A 13,646-nucleotide genomic window follows, 5' to 3' on the forward strand; every position below is an offset into this window, starting at 1 on the left:
GGACAGGGGAGAGAAAATATAATGAAGGGTTCATGGGTTAGGATAGGGATCAAGAGAGACTGGGACAAACAAAGCCAACAAAATGAGCTTCCACTTATTCTCATAAATTAGACACTGTGCTAGGTATGCCCCTAAGTTTCTTGAACAAACTGAAGACACTAATTATCCTACACCACATTAGGAGGGACTATCGAGTAGACTCACCTAGCAGAGACTAATGCTCCAGTTGTTTGTTCCCCACCTCAGACTGGCTATTTGCACATAGACTTACCAAAAAGTATTGCCTGCTCTTAGATAGACTCTCTTAGAAAAGAAAATTCATAAATAAGTAAAAAATAAGTTAAAACCATCAGAAGATACAATGTTGAAAACTAACTCATATTAAGGATGCCTCAAATCTTAGAGAAAGTTTGAGTTAAATAGCAGTTCCTAGGAGAAGTTATACAACAGTTGGAGCCAACAAGAATTTGAATAAGTCCTTTTATAAATAAAACTAAAATTGAATTTCTGAAGAATCAGGTTACCTTCAGTTCTACTTGAGATTCTACTTTACAACCTGGAAAGAGCTATTGACCCAATCTTTCAAAAGCTGGGACAACTCTAGACACTGGTGATTATACATACACACTGTATACATTCTGTAATATACTTGCTGTAACAAATCATACATATGAATGCTCTCAACTTGGTCCTACTTTCTAAATTTCATTGTAAATCTGGAGTGATTTCACATTGCTTTATTGTTACTTAATAGCTTCTGAACTCAAAATTCTCTGTGGCATTTTACAACTAGCTTTTAAGCTGACATCTGTTTTAAATATACCAAACTTCTCTTATAGAGTAGAAAAACCAATTAAGTAACAATTGCTCAAAATAATTATTTAGTAGAGAAATACTCCAGGGAGCTCTAGATAATGAAATCCAAAGCTCATCTTCATAAACATACTACCAGATATCACTTTGTAAACATGTCAAACTAAAAAAGGGTTTAAGATACATTATTTTTATTATTTCAGCAGATATAAATGGTGTTTACAAATATCAGCTAGTCCCACTTAACAGCTGGCAGGAGTCAGTTAAGATGAGAGAAAAGGACTGACAAGATATCATCTCTTTTCAAAAGCCTTCTAGGACATGAAAGGAGCAGCTCAGAGTTCAGAATTCACAAAGATATATAGGATGACTACAGGGGACCTAAGCAAAGAACCTTTTCCTCATGAACAAGATCCCCAGCATTTTATTACATGTTCTTTCTTTATGTAACACAGGGATAACAGAGTATCAAACAGACAGCTCTGTGAGAAACCATTTAACCAATACTGACATCAAGTGTTCTCTATATGTATCAGCTATGTATTTCTCTAGTATTGTGTCTTGGCTGCACAGGCGGACCAAAAGCTGCATACAGTGCTTGTCCACATACTTCAGCTGAAACGATCACCAGCACTGCAGAAAAAACCCACTTGCAGTTTGAATGCTTTTGATGAGGTTAAACAGCTTTAGGCAGAAATCCAGAAGTCTGTGGGTGACAGGAAGCAGCAATACCCTAATTTGATGGCTATTCCCTCTATGGAATAAACGGGGTAGCTTGAACATGATGACCTCAGTAAGTGTCAGCCTGTGGCAGCACAGGGACTGCAGGGTAATCCACACTGGGGCTCAGAGACTAAAATGGGCAGAGGGTCAAGTCAAATCACACACTGAGAGAAGACAGGGAAAGCAGTCAGACATCATGAGTTAACTACTCTGCAACACCTCCCTGGCTCTGAAGGCCATTTGCTACACAGCTTCTGACCTTAGGCCAGATCATGGCACACAGATCCAGGTGAGGAAGACTGCCCCGTCACTTTTTTACTACCATATACTGAAGCCTAGTGCATAAGAAAACTATTCCTTTTTTGCCACAGAAAATAAAAATGCATTCTAAGAAGTACAAAAAGGCACAGATTTGATCATGCATTAGCAGTACACAACACTTAATCCAACAGCAAGACTGACAAAGCTTTAGTAAGATTCTTCAAACTACAGTCAGACTGAGTCACATAGAAGCATTCACTTGGACTGGCAGGACAGGACATACCTTAAACCTTTCAAGGAGTATTAGCTGGAGACCACAAATAAACATGACATTCTGATTACAGAAATATTGTATGTTGTCATTCAGAAGTCTCTTATAATTGTCATTACAAGCCTCTTCTATGGCATTTAACATGCATAAAGAATTGTTTTCTTTTTTTTTTCCCTGAATTGTTTTAGAGCTAACTAGGATAGCTAGCTCTTAGTACCATCCTTTCTAGCTAAGAAGTGGGATTACTGGGACATTGTTGTTCAAAACACTCCTGGCAATACAACACAGTAAAAGCAAATGTGAAAGACAATTTAAAGAAAAGCTAGGAGACATGGAACAGCAGTATGGGTGGTTTGACAGTCATAACCTAAAATATTGTTAATTATACTGTCTTAGACCAACAGACTTGATAAAGGGAAGTTTGAGGAGAAAATGCTCTTCTGATAGAGAAGACTAAAATTGGCTTTTAGCCCATATTGACAGTTTAAAAACATGGTGTCCCTCCTAACACGATTCAGACCTATACACTCGCATAACCAGGGCATGTTTCTTTTATGCTTCTCGGAAAAAAGAAAACATTTCAGCCAGTGACACACACAATAGACTACTACCATTATAATTAAAACACAAGTTTTCACTTGAGAAAATATTTTTAAGTTCTTGAGAAAAATACATGAAACTATTGCTAGATTTCTGGTTTTCATTAAGTGTATCTCAGCTCCAGGAAATGAACAGAACTGCTGTAAATAGATTTGTAGCAGCAGAGCTTCCTTTGGTGAAAGGAAACCATATAGGGGCAGCGTTCCTTACAGGATGAGATGATGTCACACTTGAATTTTACAGAATGGTTACAACAGATTTGTAAGACATGTGAAGTTGCAGATCACTGTTAGGGTCCATCAACATAATTTCTTACCTAATAAGGCACTAGTTAATCTGATTCTCTAACCATCAGCAAAACAAAGCAGATTTGATGGGGAAAAAAAAGGATTATTTCTAAAATTACAGGCCATACAGGCACTGCCTTGTAAACAAGCTGAGAATTCTACCCATAGGACTATTTAGGAGGTGGCTTTGCACAAAACAAAGAACAAATACTTGAAAACAACTGCATAAAGAATATTAATTATATGAGTATGAAGGCAGGGTAGATAAATATTGTTAAATGTAACATACTACTTACCTGCAATTGTATGTGCATACAGTCTGCTGCCAAAAGTAAAAACATGTAATTCATAGAGTTTGGCAATTTTTTCCAGGAATTCCTTACAATGAGGACGCAAACGTGTGTGCAACATAGGCTCACCTCGACCTAACTGGAAATGAAATATTCCCTAGAAGAAAAACCATGTTGAATATTATCAAAATAGCAAACAAAAATGTCAGCATTCCAGAGCTACCCTCTTCCCTCACTTCAACTTTATTTGGTCCTACTAGATCAAAGCAAGTTTTGGCCACAAGATTATGTGGATGAATAAAATCCAAAGCATATTTTTGCTTTGTGGCACGCAGTCCAACAATAAGGCTTTCAAATGCAGGAAGCTGTACTGTTGAAAAATTTATGATGCAGGTGCCTTTCTTGCAAATCTTTACTTATGGGAAACCAATCTGAGAAACTTCTCAATGTGCTTGTTTCAGAGAATTTCAGGATCTCACTACAATCAATACTTCACAGTGAACTTCTGACAGGCTCATTTCAGTATGCATTGAGCTCAGAGAAAGTATTTTCTTCATCCAAAAAAGTCTGTCTATGGAAACGGCATCAGTGAGCAAGCCAGGAAGGAAGCTTACAGATAAAGATCCCAGTTAAAAACCTCACAATATTTTAAAACTTATTTTTCTTCAAACCATGAATTTATACTGATAGAGGCATAGCCTTTCAGAGAGGCAAGATTTTTTAATCCCTAAGTTGAATATTCATGGTTCCCTTTCCTCTTAATTGCAATGTACATTTCTAGCTTGCTTTTTCCTAGCAATTGTGAACATATGCTGAGACTGCTGGACATGCAAGAATAGCAAGAGGAAAGAAAAGAACTAAGCAATCACAGTTGGCATGATACTGATGTTTGTGTTTGCATCCTCTTATTCTAGACACAGTACACATTTCAACTTGTTTGTTTTTTTAGAGCTTCCAAATTAGAAATGGTACAAGCCAATAGTCCTTGTCAGTTCAAAAACAAGTGTTTCAGGAGGAAATTAAACCACAACACAAAACTTCTCCCCTCCTCACTCCCCCAAAAATAGTTTAAAAAAAAATCCTTACACATACTCATGGAATGACAGACATAGGAACACACAAGATTGCTCAAAAAGGGACTTTGAACAGTAATTCACTGTATCTGCCTCAGACATGGTAGTCACATTACTGAGTACTCAGCTTGTGAGTACTCCGCAGAGGAAGGAAAGCACAGATTAAAAATAGCTACCTGAAATATCTCTCAAAATTATTAAAAATGAAAAGTGCAGGAAAGCATGAATGGAAGAAAGAAAAACGTCCATTTAAATGTAGAGAAAAAGGAACATATTATAGAAGACTTGTTTCTCATTTTCTTCTTCAACTACAATTTTACCTAACCAGAGAATGTTCTGTTAAAGAACCATCATTTAAATATTGTTAGAAACATTCCTGTTGTTATACTGGATTGAAAGGTAACCCCAAATACCTTATTGGACATTTGCTGGCAGTGCTGTTCTGTAGTATGGATCAATGTCTGGTCCAAATCTACCATGAGCACCAGTTTTCTATTTCGATGTAGTCGCTGCTGATCTTCTCTTCCCAGTTGCTCAGCTTGCTGTAAGAGAAATATTCACTGCTAAGCTTAGCTTCATAGAAATAAATTAGGTTTATCGCCTTTTGTATACTGCACATATCAGAAGCCCTTGATGCCTCAACATAGCTGTTGCAATGGCAGCTGTGGAACAATTTTTTTTACAGAAAAAAATGCTTTCAAAGTCTACTCTCAGATCTTTGTGACATTATTAACTCTTAAAATTCAAAAACTCAACACAAAACTTCCAAATATAACAAATAAGTAACCACTGATTTAATTTAAGGCCCAGTGTCCTGATAGGAAATAGCAGTAGCTTTGAACACAAAGGAAAATTCATCAGCAGGTGTGAGAACTTTTCACTGCTATGTCCAGCAATTTTGCATTATTAAGTACAATGTCTGAAAACTCCACACTAAGTATAAAGCTGAAGCTGCTGATGACCAAAATGATACCTGTGAACTTCAAATTACAGAATGTATGCCTTCAGACATAAATAGCTAAGATTATGCAGTGCCACACAAGCACTTACATTAAGACCTTGTAATCCTGTAGATATTTACTCCTCCTGCATATATTTACAAACTGTCCAAGTACCACATGAAGTTCTGGGTTCACCTGGTTGAATTCTGATAGCAAGTTGCAGTGTTACCCTCAAGAGAGCTGAACTTAAAAGTAAAGTTAGAGCACTACAAAGCAGCAAGGATCAAGTGCAAACTGCCCTTTGAAACACTCCTCTATGATGGGGACACCTCTAGCTGCTTACATCTTCACAGTTCCCCTCACTGGTGTTCTTTGACAAATTACCAGAAAAAAAAAATCAAGTAGTAACATAAAAAAGTAAAAAGAGGCCAGGTTGATAAAGAAGATAAACAGAATGTTCATCTTCAAAATAAACATGCTCCTTCCCCCTGCACAAACTGAGGGATAAACAAGCTTATTTTGATAACTCAAATGAATGCTTGAACTATAAATGAATTCAGAATACTTGGAGTATTTGAAATATAACGAAATAATTTTACCATCCAGGTAAGTTGCAGCAAATTAGCTTCACTATATCTAGTGGGTCAATTTCAAGGTGAAAGTTAAGGCTAGGTTTCAGAGACATTGCAAGCTTTGAACAAATGTCAGCTAATGGAACTTTTCACTAACTGTTCACTCTTGGTGACAAAAATGTTCAACTACTAAGTTTACAGGCTGCTGTCAAATTGACATCTTTGCAGTATACAGCTCTAAAAAACACCAGTATAAACCATGAGAAAAATTAATCTACACTAAGATAAACTTACAAAACCCTGCAGCCACTTATATTCAACCCCAAATTCCTCTTTAAAGGGATGCCAAACTTCCTGTATCAAGTATACATAACATTTACAAAACTACTTTAATTAAATTTCTCAACTGTGGAGCTACTGTGAAAGGTGTGATCAAGCATCATGGTACTTACCTCAGAGCTAACTTTCAGTTCTGGGACACTGTGAACCATTGATACAGTTGCTGTGGATAATGGCATGCTCTGTTTTCCATTCTTGCTTCGTATCCTAATCATATAGGGAAAAGAAACATCAGACGAGAGAACAACAATTTAGTGAAATGTTAAACAGACTAAAATCTGTAGCCTCAGACTAATCACCACCAAAAAAATGATAAAAAGAGCTATTTTAACTAGCACACTCTTTCAAATTCTTGTTAATGCAAGCTACTAGACAAAATGGATTGAGATCAAAGAAGCTCACCAGAAAAAACTGTTCAAAAAGTCACTGTACTAAGTTATATTTCCATACAATTGTTTTGTAATACATGACACTAAGATGAAACACATCTGTGTATTGATTTGCATCAAAAAACAAGCTATAAACTAGGGAAAACTACCAAACTACTCAGTTTCTTTTTTTTTTTTTTTTTTTTTTTTTTGCAATCACTCAGCATGCAATTATCTACTTGTTTTCCAAGCCAGAGTATGAAAAATATAAGCAAAGGATAGGCAAAGTTACTCTCTGCACACAGAGTGAATTATGGGTGACTGCTGCTTCAAAAATACCATTGGAAAAAAAAGATGTGTGCATATACAGATATCAACGCACAATAGGTGTCACCCTTGTGTGCATACATATATGTGAGACAGTGTGTGTGACTGCACACACGAGTACAAAATTGTTTGAAAACTGAGAAAATAACCCTGTATAGGATCCCTTTCACTAGCTTACATCAAACAATTTATTGGAAATTCTGACATCTAATTGATGATGCAAGAATAAAAAAAAAACCTGCCATACAAATTTTGTTCTAGGTGACACATACACATCTTTTAATTCTCTCATGTACCAGTCCCATCAAGGACAAGATTTGGTATCAGATCTACAACAAGAGTTAAACCAGATTTCACTTTGTGACAAGCAAACTGCTGAGGATCAACTGTACTGAGCTGAGATGAGGCAAACAACCACAGGGAGGTATCTTTCCCTGTACAATAGTGTGTTGACTGGAAGGTATCCCTCCTCATGACAAGGGGGATGGAACTAGATGATCTCCAAGTCCCTTCCAGCCCAAGATATTTATGACTCTATTAGATGAGGGAAGGAAGAGCTTGAATTCCTAATCAGAAGCAAGTAGAAGTTGGAAAAATAAGCTGACAATACATACTGCGTTAAATCTTGGCCACATTCTGCACACAAGCCTTTCATAACAACAGGATGGCTGCATCCTTCCAGTCTCACCAAGACAGTCCTGAAAAAGACATAGGCATTCCATTTACAGAAGGCAGATTACAGACATGTAGATTAGCAATGCACAGATTGAATTAATTCCAAGAATAAATTCTGGTTATGACTTGACTGTCAGCCCCTTAAGATACATGCTTTTGCCACAACATGGTGAAAAAGACAATCATCTATATTTTCAAATTATTAATTTTCACAACTTTAGAAGTCACTAAATCATATACTAAGGTCAGTTTCTAACTACAGTTTAGCAAGGAAGTTTGATGAGAACAAGTACGGTTTGTCCAGAAACAGTTTACATTCACTTACATACAACTCCCCATGAATAGCCTACTGAGCTGCACAGTAATAAAAAACCAAATGCAGGAACTTCAACATCACAGAACAGCTCAGGTTCTCTTTTAAAATCACGGAGTTCAACCACTAACCTAACACTGTCAAGCCCACCACTAAACCATGCCCCTAAGCACCACATATGCGTGTCTTAAATTCATCCAGGGATGGTGTCTTGACCCCTTCCCTGGGCAGCCCATTCAATTGCTTGACAACCCTTCCTGTGGAGAAATTTCTCCTCACATGCAGTATAAACCAACCCTAGCACAACTTGAGGTAATTTCCTCTCCTCCTATTGCTTGATACTTGGAAGAAGCAACTCCCATCTGGCTACAGCCTCCTTTCAGGCAGTTGCAGACAGTGATAAGGTCCTCCATTGAATCTACTTTTCTCCAGACTAAACATCCCCAGCTCCCTCAGCTGCTCCTCATCAGACATGTCCTCTAGATTCCTTACCACCTTCACTGCCCTTCTCTGAACATGCTTCAGGACTTCAATGTCCTTTTTGTACTGAGAAGTCCAAAATTTAACCCAGGATTTGAGTGTAGCCTCACCAGTGCCAAACACAGGGGCAGACTAGTTCTATACCAACTTAATCTTAGTATTTTCATGGCAGACATATATTGCTTCAATCTTCTCATAAAAATATTTTCATTTCTGATCCTTAAGCCTTGACTCACCACATCTTAAAATAAAGACATAGGAACTCATATTTTATTCTATCTTTTAAACAATGGCTAAACCAAACCAGAAATTAGAGCTGGAAACAGAAGTGTGACATTCACTATTCCAAACTCTTTAGAAGACAAACTCTAGTTTTCAGTGGAATAGTCCAACTAAAGTATTCCTCAACCACTTATCAAAATTCCTGGTCTTCAAAATATAATTATTTATTTTCTCTCAAACACTTAACAGTCACTATAAGAGACTTGTTTTCTTCATTACAGATGGAAAACTGATCTTTCAGACTTCCCATTTTTAAAAAATTCTAAGAAGTAGATAGCAGTAGTTCAGCTACTACAAAATTTCACCAACTCCGTGATAATGAGCTACAGCATCTCCCTAATATTAAAAAAAAAAAAAAAGTCAAGGAGCTTAAAAAAAAAAAAAAAAACGCAACCAAAAAGCAAAAAAACCAACAAAATCTGAGCTCTTTCATAAACTGACTGTAGTGCTTGAAGTGTGGCTTCAAACTTGTACTTGCAATAAGCAGACTGCAACACAAAGAAAACTGTTTTGCATGCCCAAATCTCTCCTTCACATATCTGATTACTAAGCATTTGGGAATTTTAAGCAGAAATTAATTTTCTAAATAATACCTGCAACTGCTTACTTGCATTGTGTCCCTTGCTCTTCAACAACCAGAAGAATGATAACTCTACTAACAAAGCTGCAGTTCATGTCCACAGTGAGGATTATTTTCCTCTTTAAGAGCAAAAACTAGATTCAGGTCAGGTTTATTTTAAAAGAAGCTTTCACAAGCCATAGTATTCCCATTTACAAAAGTGCAGATCTATTCCCTTCTCACTGCCAGACATTATCTGCTTGGAAATTACACCTCCTCTTCCTGTATAGGCATCTTAGATGTCCTTTTTTTTTTAAACATGGCATGTATTTCACAGAAAACAAATGACAAGTCTTGGCTTTTTAAAAGAACTGCACAAGACAAAGTATTTTAGTGACCCTTCACTAGTGGCAATTCACTGCATGACTATTTCACAATTTCACAGAATTTTGGTCTCCTCTCATCCCCCATGTTTGCATTATTTCATTTGACTCTTCTCCCACTCCCTTTGACAATATCTCTATCTTTCTGCCTTTTACTTTGATTCACCGCTAAGCTCCTTTTTAGGCTACCAATGCACACTAACGACCATGTCAGAATTTTTCATTCTCCCATGTGTTCACTGTATGAATCAGAAATTATAGACACACCTAAAAGGCCAAAAATGTGCCCCATGGTACAAGGTACAGAAATATGCTTAAGAGAATACAGTGACTGAGTTTATACCCCAAATGAACTGGTTTTCAATAGTTCAGAAGAAAAAAAGTGTTTCAATGCCAGTTCAGAAGCCACAATATCTCTAGACATTCTCTACTTCGCAGACAAGGTAGCCTCACACTCCAGGTATGCAACAGAAAAAGCTGGCATACTCCTGGGACGAGATGTGATTCAAAACTGGACATGCAAGAGCAATGATTTTTATAAGAAAATTAAGAGTTCTAAATTACTCATTGATACTGTCCCTAAACAGCACCTCTGTACCTTATCTCAAACTAAGCATGACCACTAAATAGCAGTTTTGCCCCTGCAAAATCTAAACATAACCAGAACTCCTGGCCACACTTATGTGTGCTGGAGAGAAAACAAAAAGTACATTATAAAAAGTCCTCTGTCATATTGTTCTCTGTGATGCTTAACTCAAAGGACAGAGGAAGAACTCCAGAGCCCTGATAAACTTTTGAGCAACATACAACCAAAGGGTCAAGTTTCAATTACAACTGCCAGGATCTTAGGCAGACATCTCTCAGGGAAAAAACCCAACACTACTTAGTGCTGCAGAAAGAAAGCCTGAACTCTACTAAGGTCTAGGCATACTTAAATTTTAGCACATTTATTACTAAAAAGGAACAAACACAGACCTCAAGTAGAATGATTTTTTAAAATTTCACATCTGGAAGCTCTGCTTTTACTGCTGAAGGGAGGGATTTTCAAAATGTAATGGCCAAGATCAAAGCCAATTATCAGACAAAAGTGAGCTGAATCAAAGTGTGCATGTCTGCTTTTAAATGGCTGCATAAACCAAACACAGGTTCAGGTTTCTGCCTGTTCTCTTCTCGGGGATGTAAGTGAAACCCACTTGGAAGAACAGAGCCTTTCCCTATTCCATTTCTACAAAGGAAAAACAGATTTCCCCTCCTACCCCCTTCAAATAAGAGGAACTAGGGCACACTTCACTGCTGGCAACAGCACCTTCATCTTCTTCAGGATCCACACAGTGATAAGCAGAGCTAATTGGCTACTTCAACAATAGCATTCCAAGGAAACCACCTCAAAAGATGCAAAATCTTTTTCTAGTTTTACAAACTGTCTCAACTGTGCAGAAAAGCTAGGTGAAGCAACTGGGTAAGAACCACTGCACCGTGCATAACAAGCAAACTTCTTTTTCTGAGTAACCATGTAGGTGGTAGATTGTAATAAACACCAATCACTTGTTTTAAAAATTTATAAAAGTTTAATAAAAATAAAATGGAAAAAAAATAATACAAGTATAGTAATAAAGATTAAACAATTAGAGTTAGGACAATTAAAGAGACAATAACAGCAAAAAGTTACAGCCCGGGCTGGGTACCTCTTTCTGGACAAAAGTGAGCCAGGAGAAGGACCCCGATAAAAGAGAATTCCCTCCTTAAGAGGGATACACAAAGCACTTCATGAATATGCATATTTTTTATTTAAAACAAGAAATTCGTCCGGTACTTGTTGAGAAATTCCTGTTAATCCCAGGCGCCTTGAAGTCTAAGTCGAGTTTGGAGAAGTTCGGTTTTTTGTTGATAAGGAAAGCCATAAATTCCTCTCCTCTGGAAGATTTAGGGGTTTCTGTAATTGTTATCTCTGTGTGAAGAATTTCTTGATTATCTTCTTCTCTTGAGCAAAAAGAATACCACACACACATATTTTCTATTTTAACTACTAAAGCTTAATTTCAATTACAAAACTACATTTACTATATTATTAAAATGTTACTACAGCACTTCTAATCAACATAACATAATACATATAGTATTCAATTTAATATTTGCGAAAAGCCAATCATAAAATATGCATTTTTCACATAGATCATTCCAATACCCAGTCTGATAGCTAAATGACTGCAACAGAACCACAAACTACCCACGTGGTTTCTTTAGTACAATGAAACTTGAACTAGTAAACAAGGAAACCCACTCTGGGCCCTTACTCACATTCCTTCCACATGTACTTGTAAACAACACAGAAATTAGATGTGCCATTAAGATGAAATTTTACTTTTTGTGGCCACAATTATGAATAGGAACAGATATTTACCAACAACCTCAAGATGCAGTTGATCATAAGCTCACCACTGTTCTCCCAGTACTTACACACACCCTATTTCTAAACCCAAGTCTTTTAATAATATCTGCTTTAAATAAGCAGCATGGTAAAGCAAAACAAACAAACAAACAAAAAAAAAAAAAAAAAAAAAAAAAACCAAAAAAAAAACCCCAAAAAAACCCCAAAAACAAAGGGGAAAAGCTTTCATGAAATCCAACAGGAACATTTTGCTTTTATTAACAAAGAAAGTCAATGCCTGTGCTAATCCTAAAGCCTGGTCATTTCTGTTGACTCCAAATGGAAGAACTTTGTATCAAGCATAACCATGGAATTGCTTCCTGGTAACCGAATTACACTGGAAAGCCAAAACAGAGTTCTATTTGTGCTACACAACACTTGTAGAAACCAGTTTACTGGATCAAGGGAACCCACTGCAAACAAAAAGCATTTCCCTAAACATTTTATTATTGCTTAATTTTTTTTTTTTATTGGTTGGTCTTTTTTTTCAGCATGATCTAACACTTCCAGCAGCAAGTGCAGGAATTACAAAAGAACAGAAACAAGAACCTGAGATTTTTTTCCATAATAAGTTAGCTACCTGCATCAGGAGGGGCTGGCCAGCTGCAGCACATGAATACAATGGCCGTAAGATGTCTTCGTAGCTGTCTTCAGTAAAGCTCTGTATCTTAAGGATACTCAGCATAACACAGGAATAGAGAGGTTCCCTCTGTTACTCAGAACAAGTCTAACCTGACTGTACATTAACCATGGCCTTCTATTACAGCTTGGCTTTACTTCCAGAGGCAACAGCTCCAAGGTCGTGCTGGAGAGAAAGGCAATGGCCTACTTTCTTTACTCCCCACCCTCATGTTTCCTCTGAAAGCCCACCCCCTCCCCTCTGGCACTACCAGAAAAGAAGATTTCAGTACCCTGCAAGGTCGAACTCACCAGTCCTAACCAAGTTTTCTGCTGGTTTTAGAGTTAAGCAGCTGTTAAGACCAGTCCAGCAAGGGTGACCAATCAAAGATGCAAAATGTTCCACAAACAGGGCTAAGACTGGGGAAAGACAGACACAGTTTGAGCAACTCACATTTTCTCTCACCAGGCCACTTTGTTAGCATTTATCTTACCTATCTGTAAAGACTAGCTTGGACAACTCCAAGTCATGGAAATGTAAGTTTTATTTATTATCTTAAAGTCTGCTTCAAGGTACCATGCACTGGCACTGAAAATATAGTGCAAATTCACAAGATGAAGCTACTGCCCTGCACTGACTTTGTACCATGCGAGTGCTGGCAGCCAAGCAATTGGTGGGTTTCCTCAGGACTGTTTGGTATGAAGAGACACGTCAAATACCATAAGAAACACACAGACCAAGTTGTCACTGCAATCCCTTAAACTGCTGCTCTCAATCTGATGCCATGTGCCCTTCCAATTTGCATCAGAAGATGTCTAAGTGTACTAACACAGCAAAAGGAGATGTTGGAGTGCAAGTGAACAGAAGTCACTGCCCTGGGCTGGCAGAATGCTCAAGGGGGTGTTACTGGCAAACTCTCAAGGGGGGTAAAAATACCAAATGAACACATCTTCAGACCAATTATCATTAATACCAACCATTACTGAATCAACCAACTGATCTAGAACAAATATGAGCACAAAATCCATTAGTTGTCAGATGA

The 13,646-nt window shown here is 37.4% G+C and overlaps 1 protein-coding gene across 3 annotated transcripts in view; it reads right to left on the reverse strand.

The window, feature by feature from the left end:
- The window catches only part of CTDP1 (CTD phosphatase subunit 1), a 318,905-nt gene that overhangs the window by 70,734 nt on the left and 234,525 nt on the right, over nucleotides 1–13,646 (reverse strand). For 2 of the 3 annotated variants that reach the window (XM_068200849.1, XM_068200855.1), the window contains exons 2-5: nucleotides 7,480–7,563; nucleotides 6,284–6,377; nucleotides 4,732–4,860; nucleotides 3,252–3,402 (exon numbers count right to left, since the gene is read on the reverse strand). In XM_068200849.1, coding sequence (XP_068056950.1) covers nucleotides 3,252–3,402; nucleotides 4,732–4,860; nucleotides 6,284–6,377; nucleotides 7,480–7,563 — 458 coding nt within the window. The remainder of the gene's footprint in view (nucleotides 1–3,251; nucleotides 3,403–4,731; nucleotides 4,861–6,283; nucleotides 6,378–7,479; nucleotides 7,564–13,646) is intronic. The other variant, XM_068200862.1, reaches the window with a different exon arrangement.

The sequence above is a fragment of the Anomalospiza imberbis genome, chromosome 1 (genome assembly GCF_031753505.1).
Source record: "Anomalospiza imberbis isolate Cuckoo-Finch-1a 21T00152 chromosome 1, ASM3175350v1, whole genome shotgun sequence".
Taxonomy (NCBI): Eukaryota; Metazoa; Chordata; class Aves; order Passeriformes; family Viduidae; genus Anomalospiza; species Anomalospiza imberbis.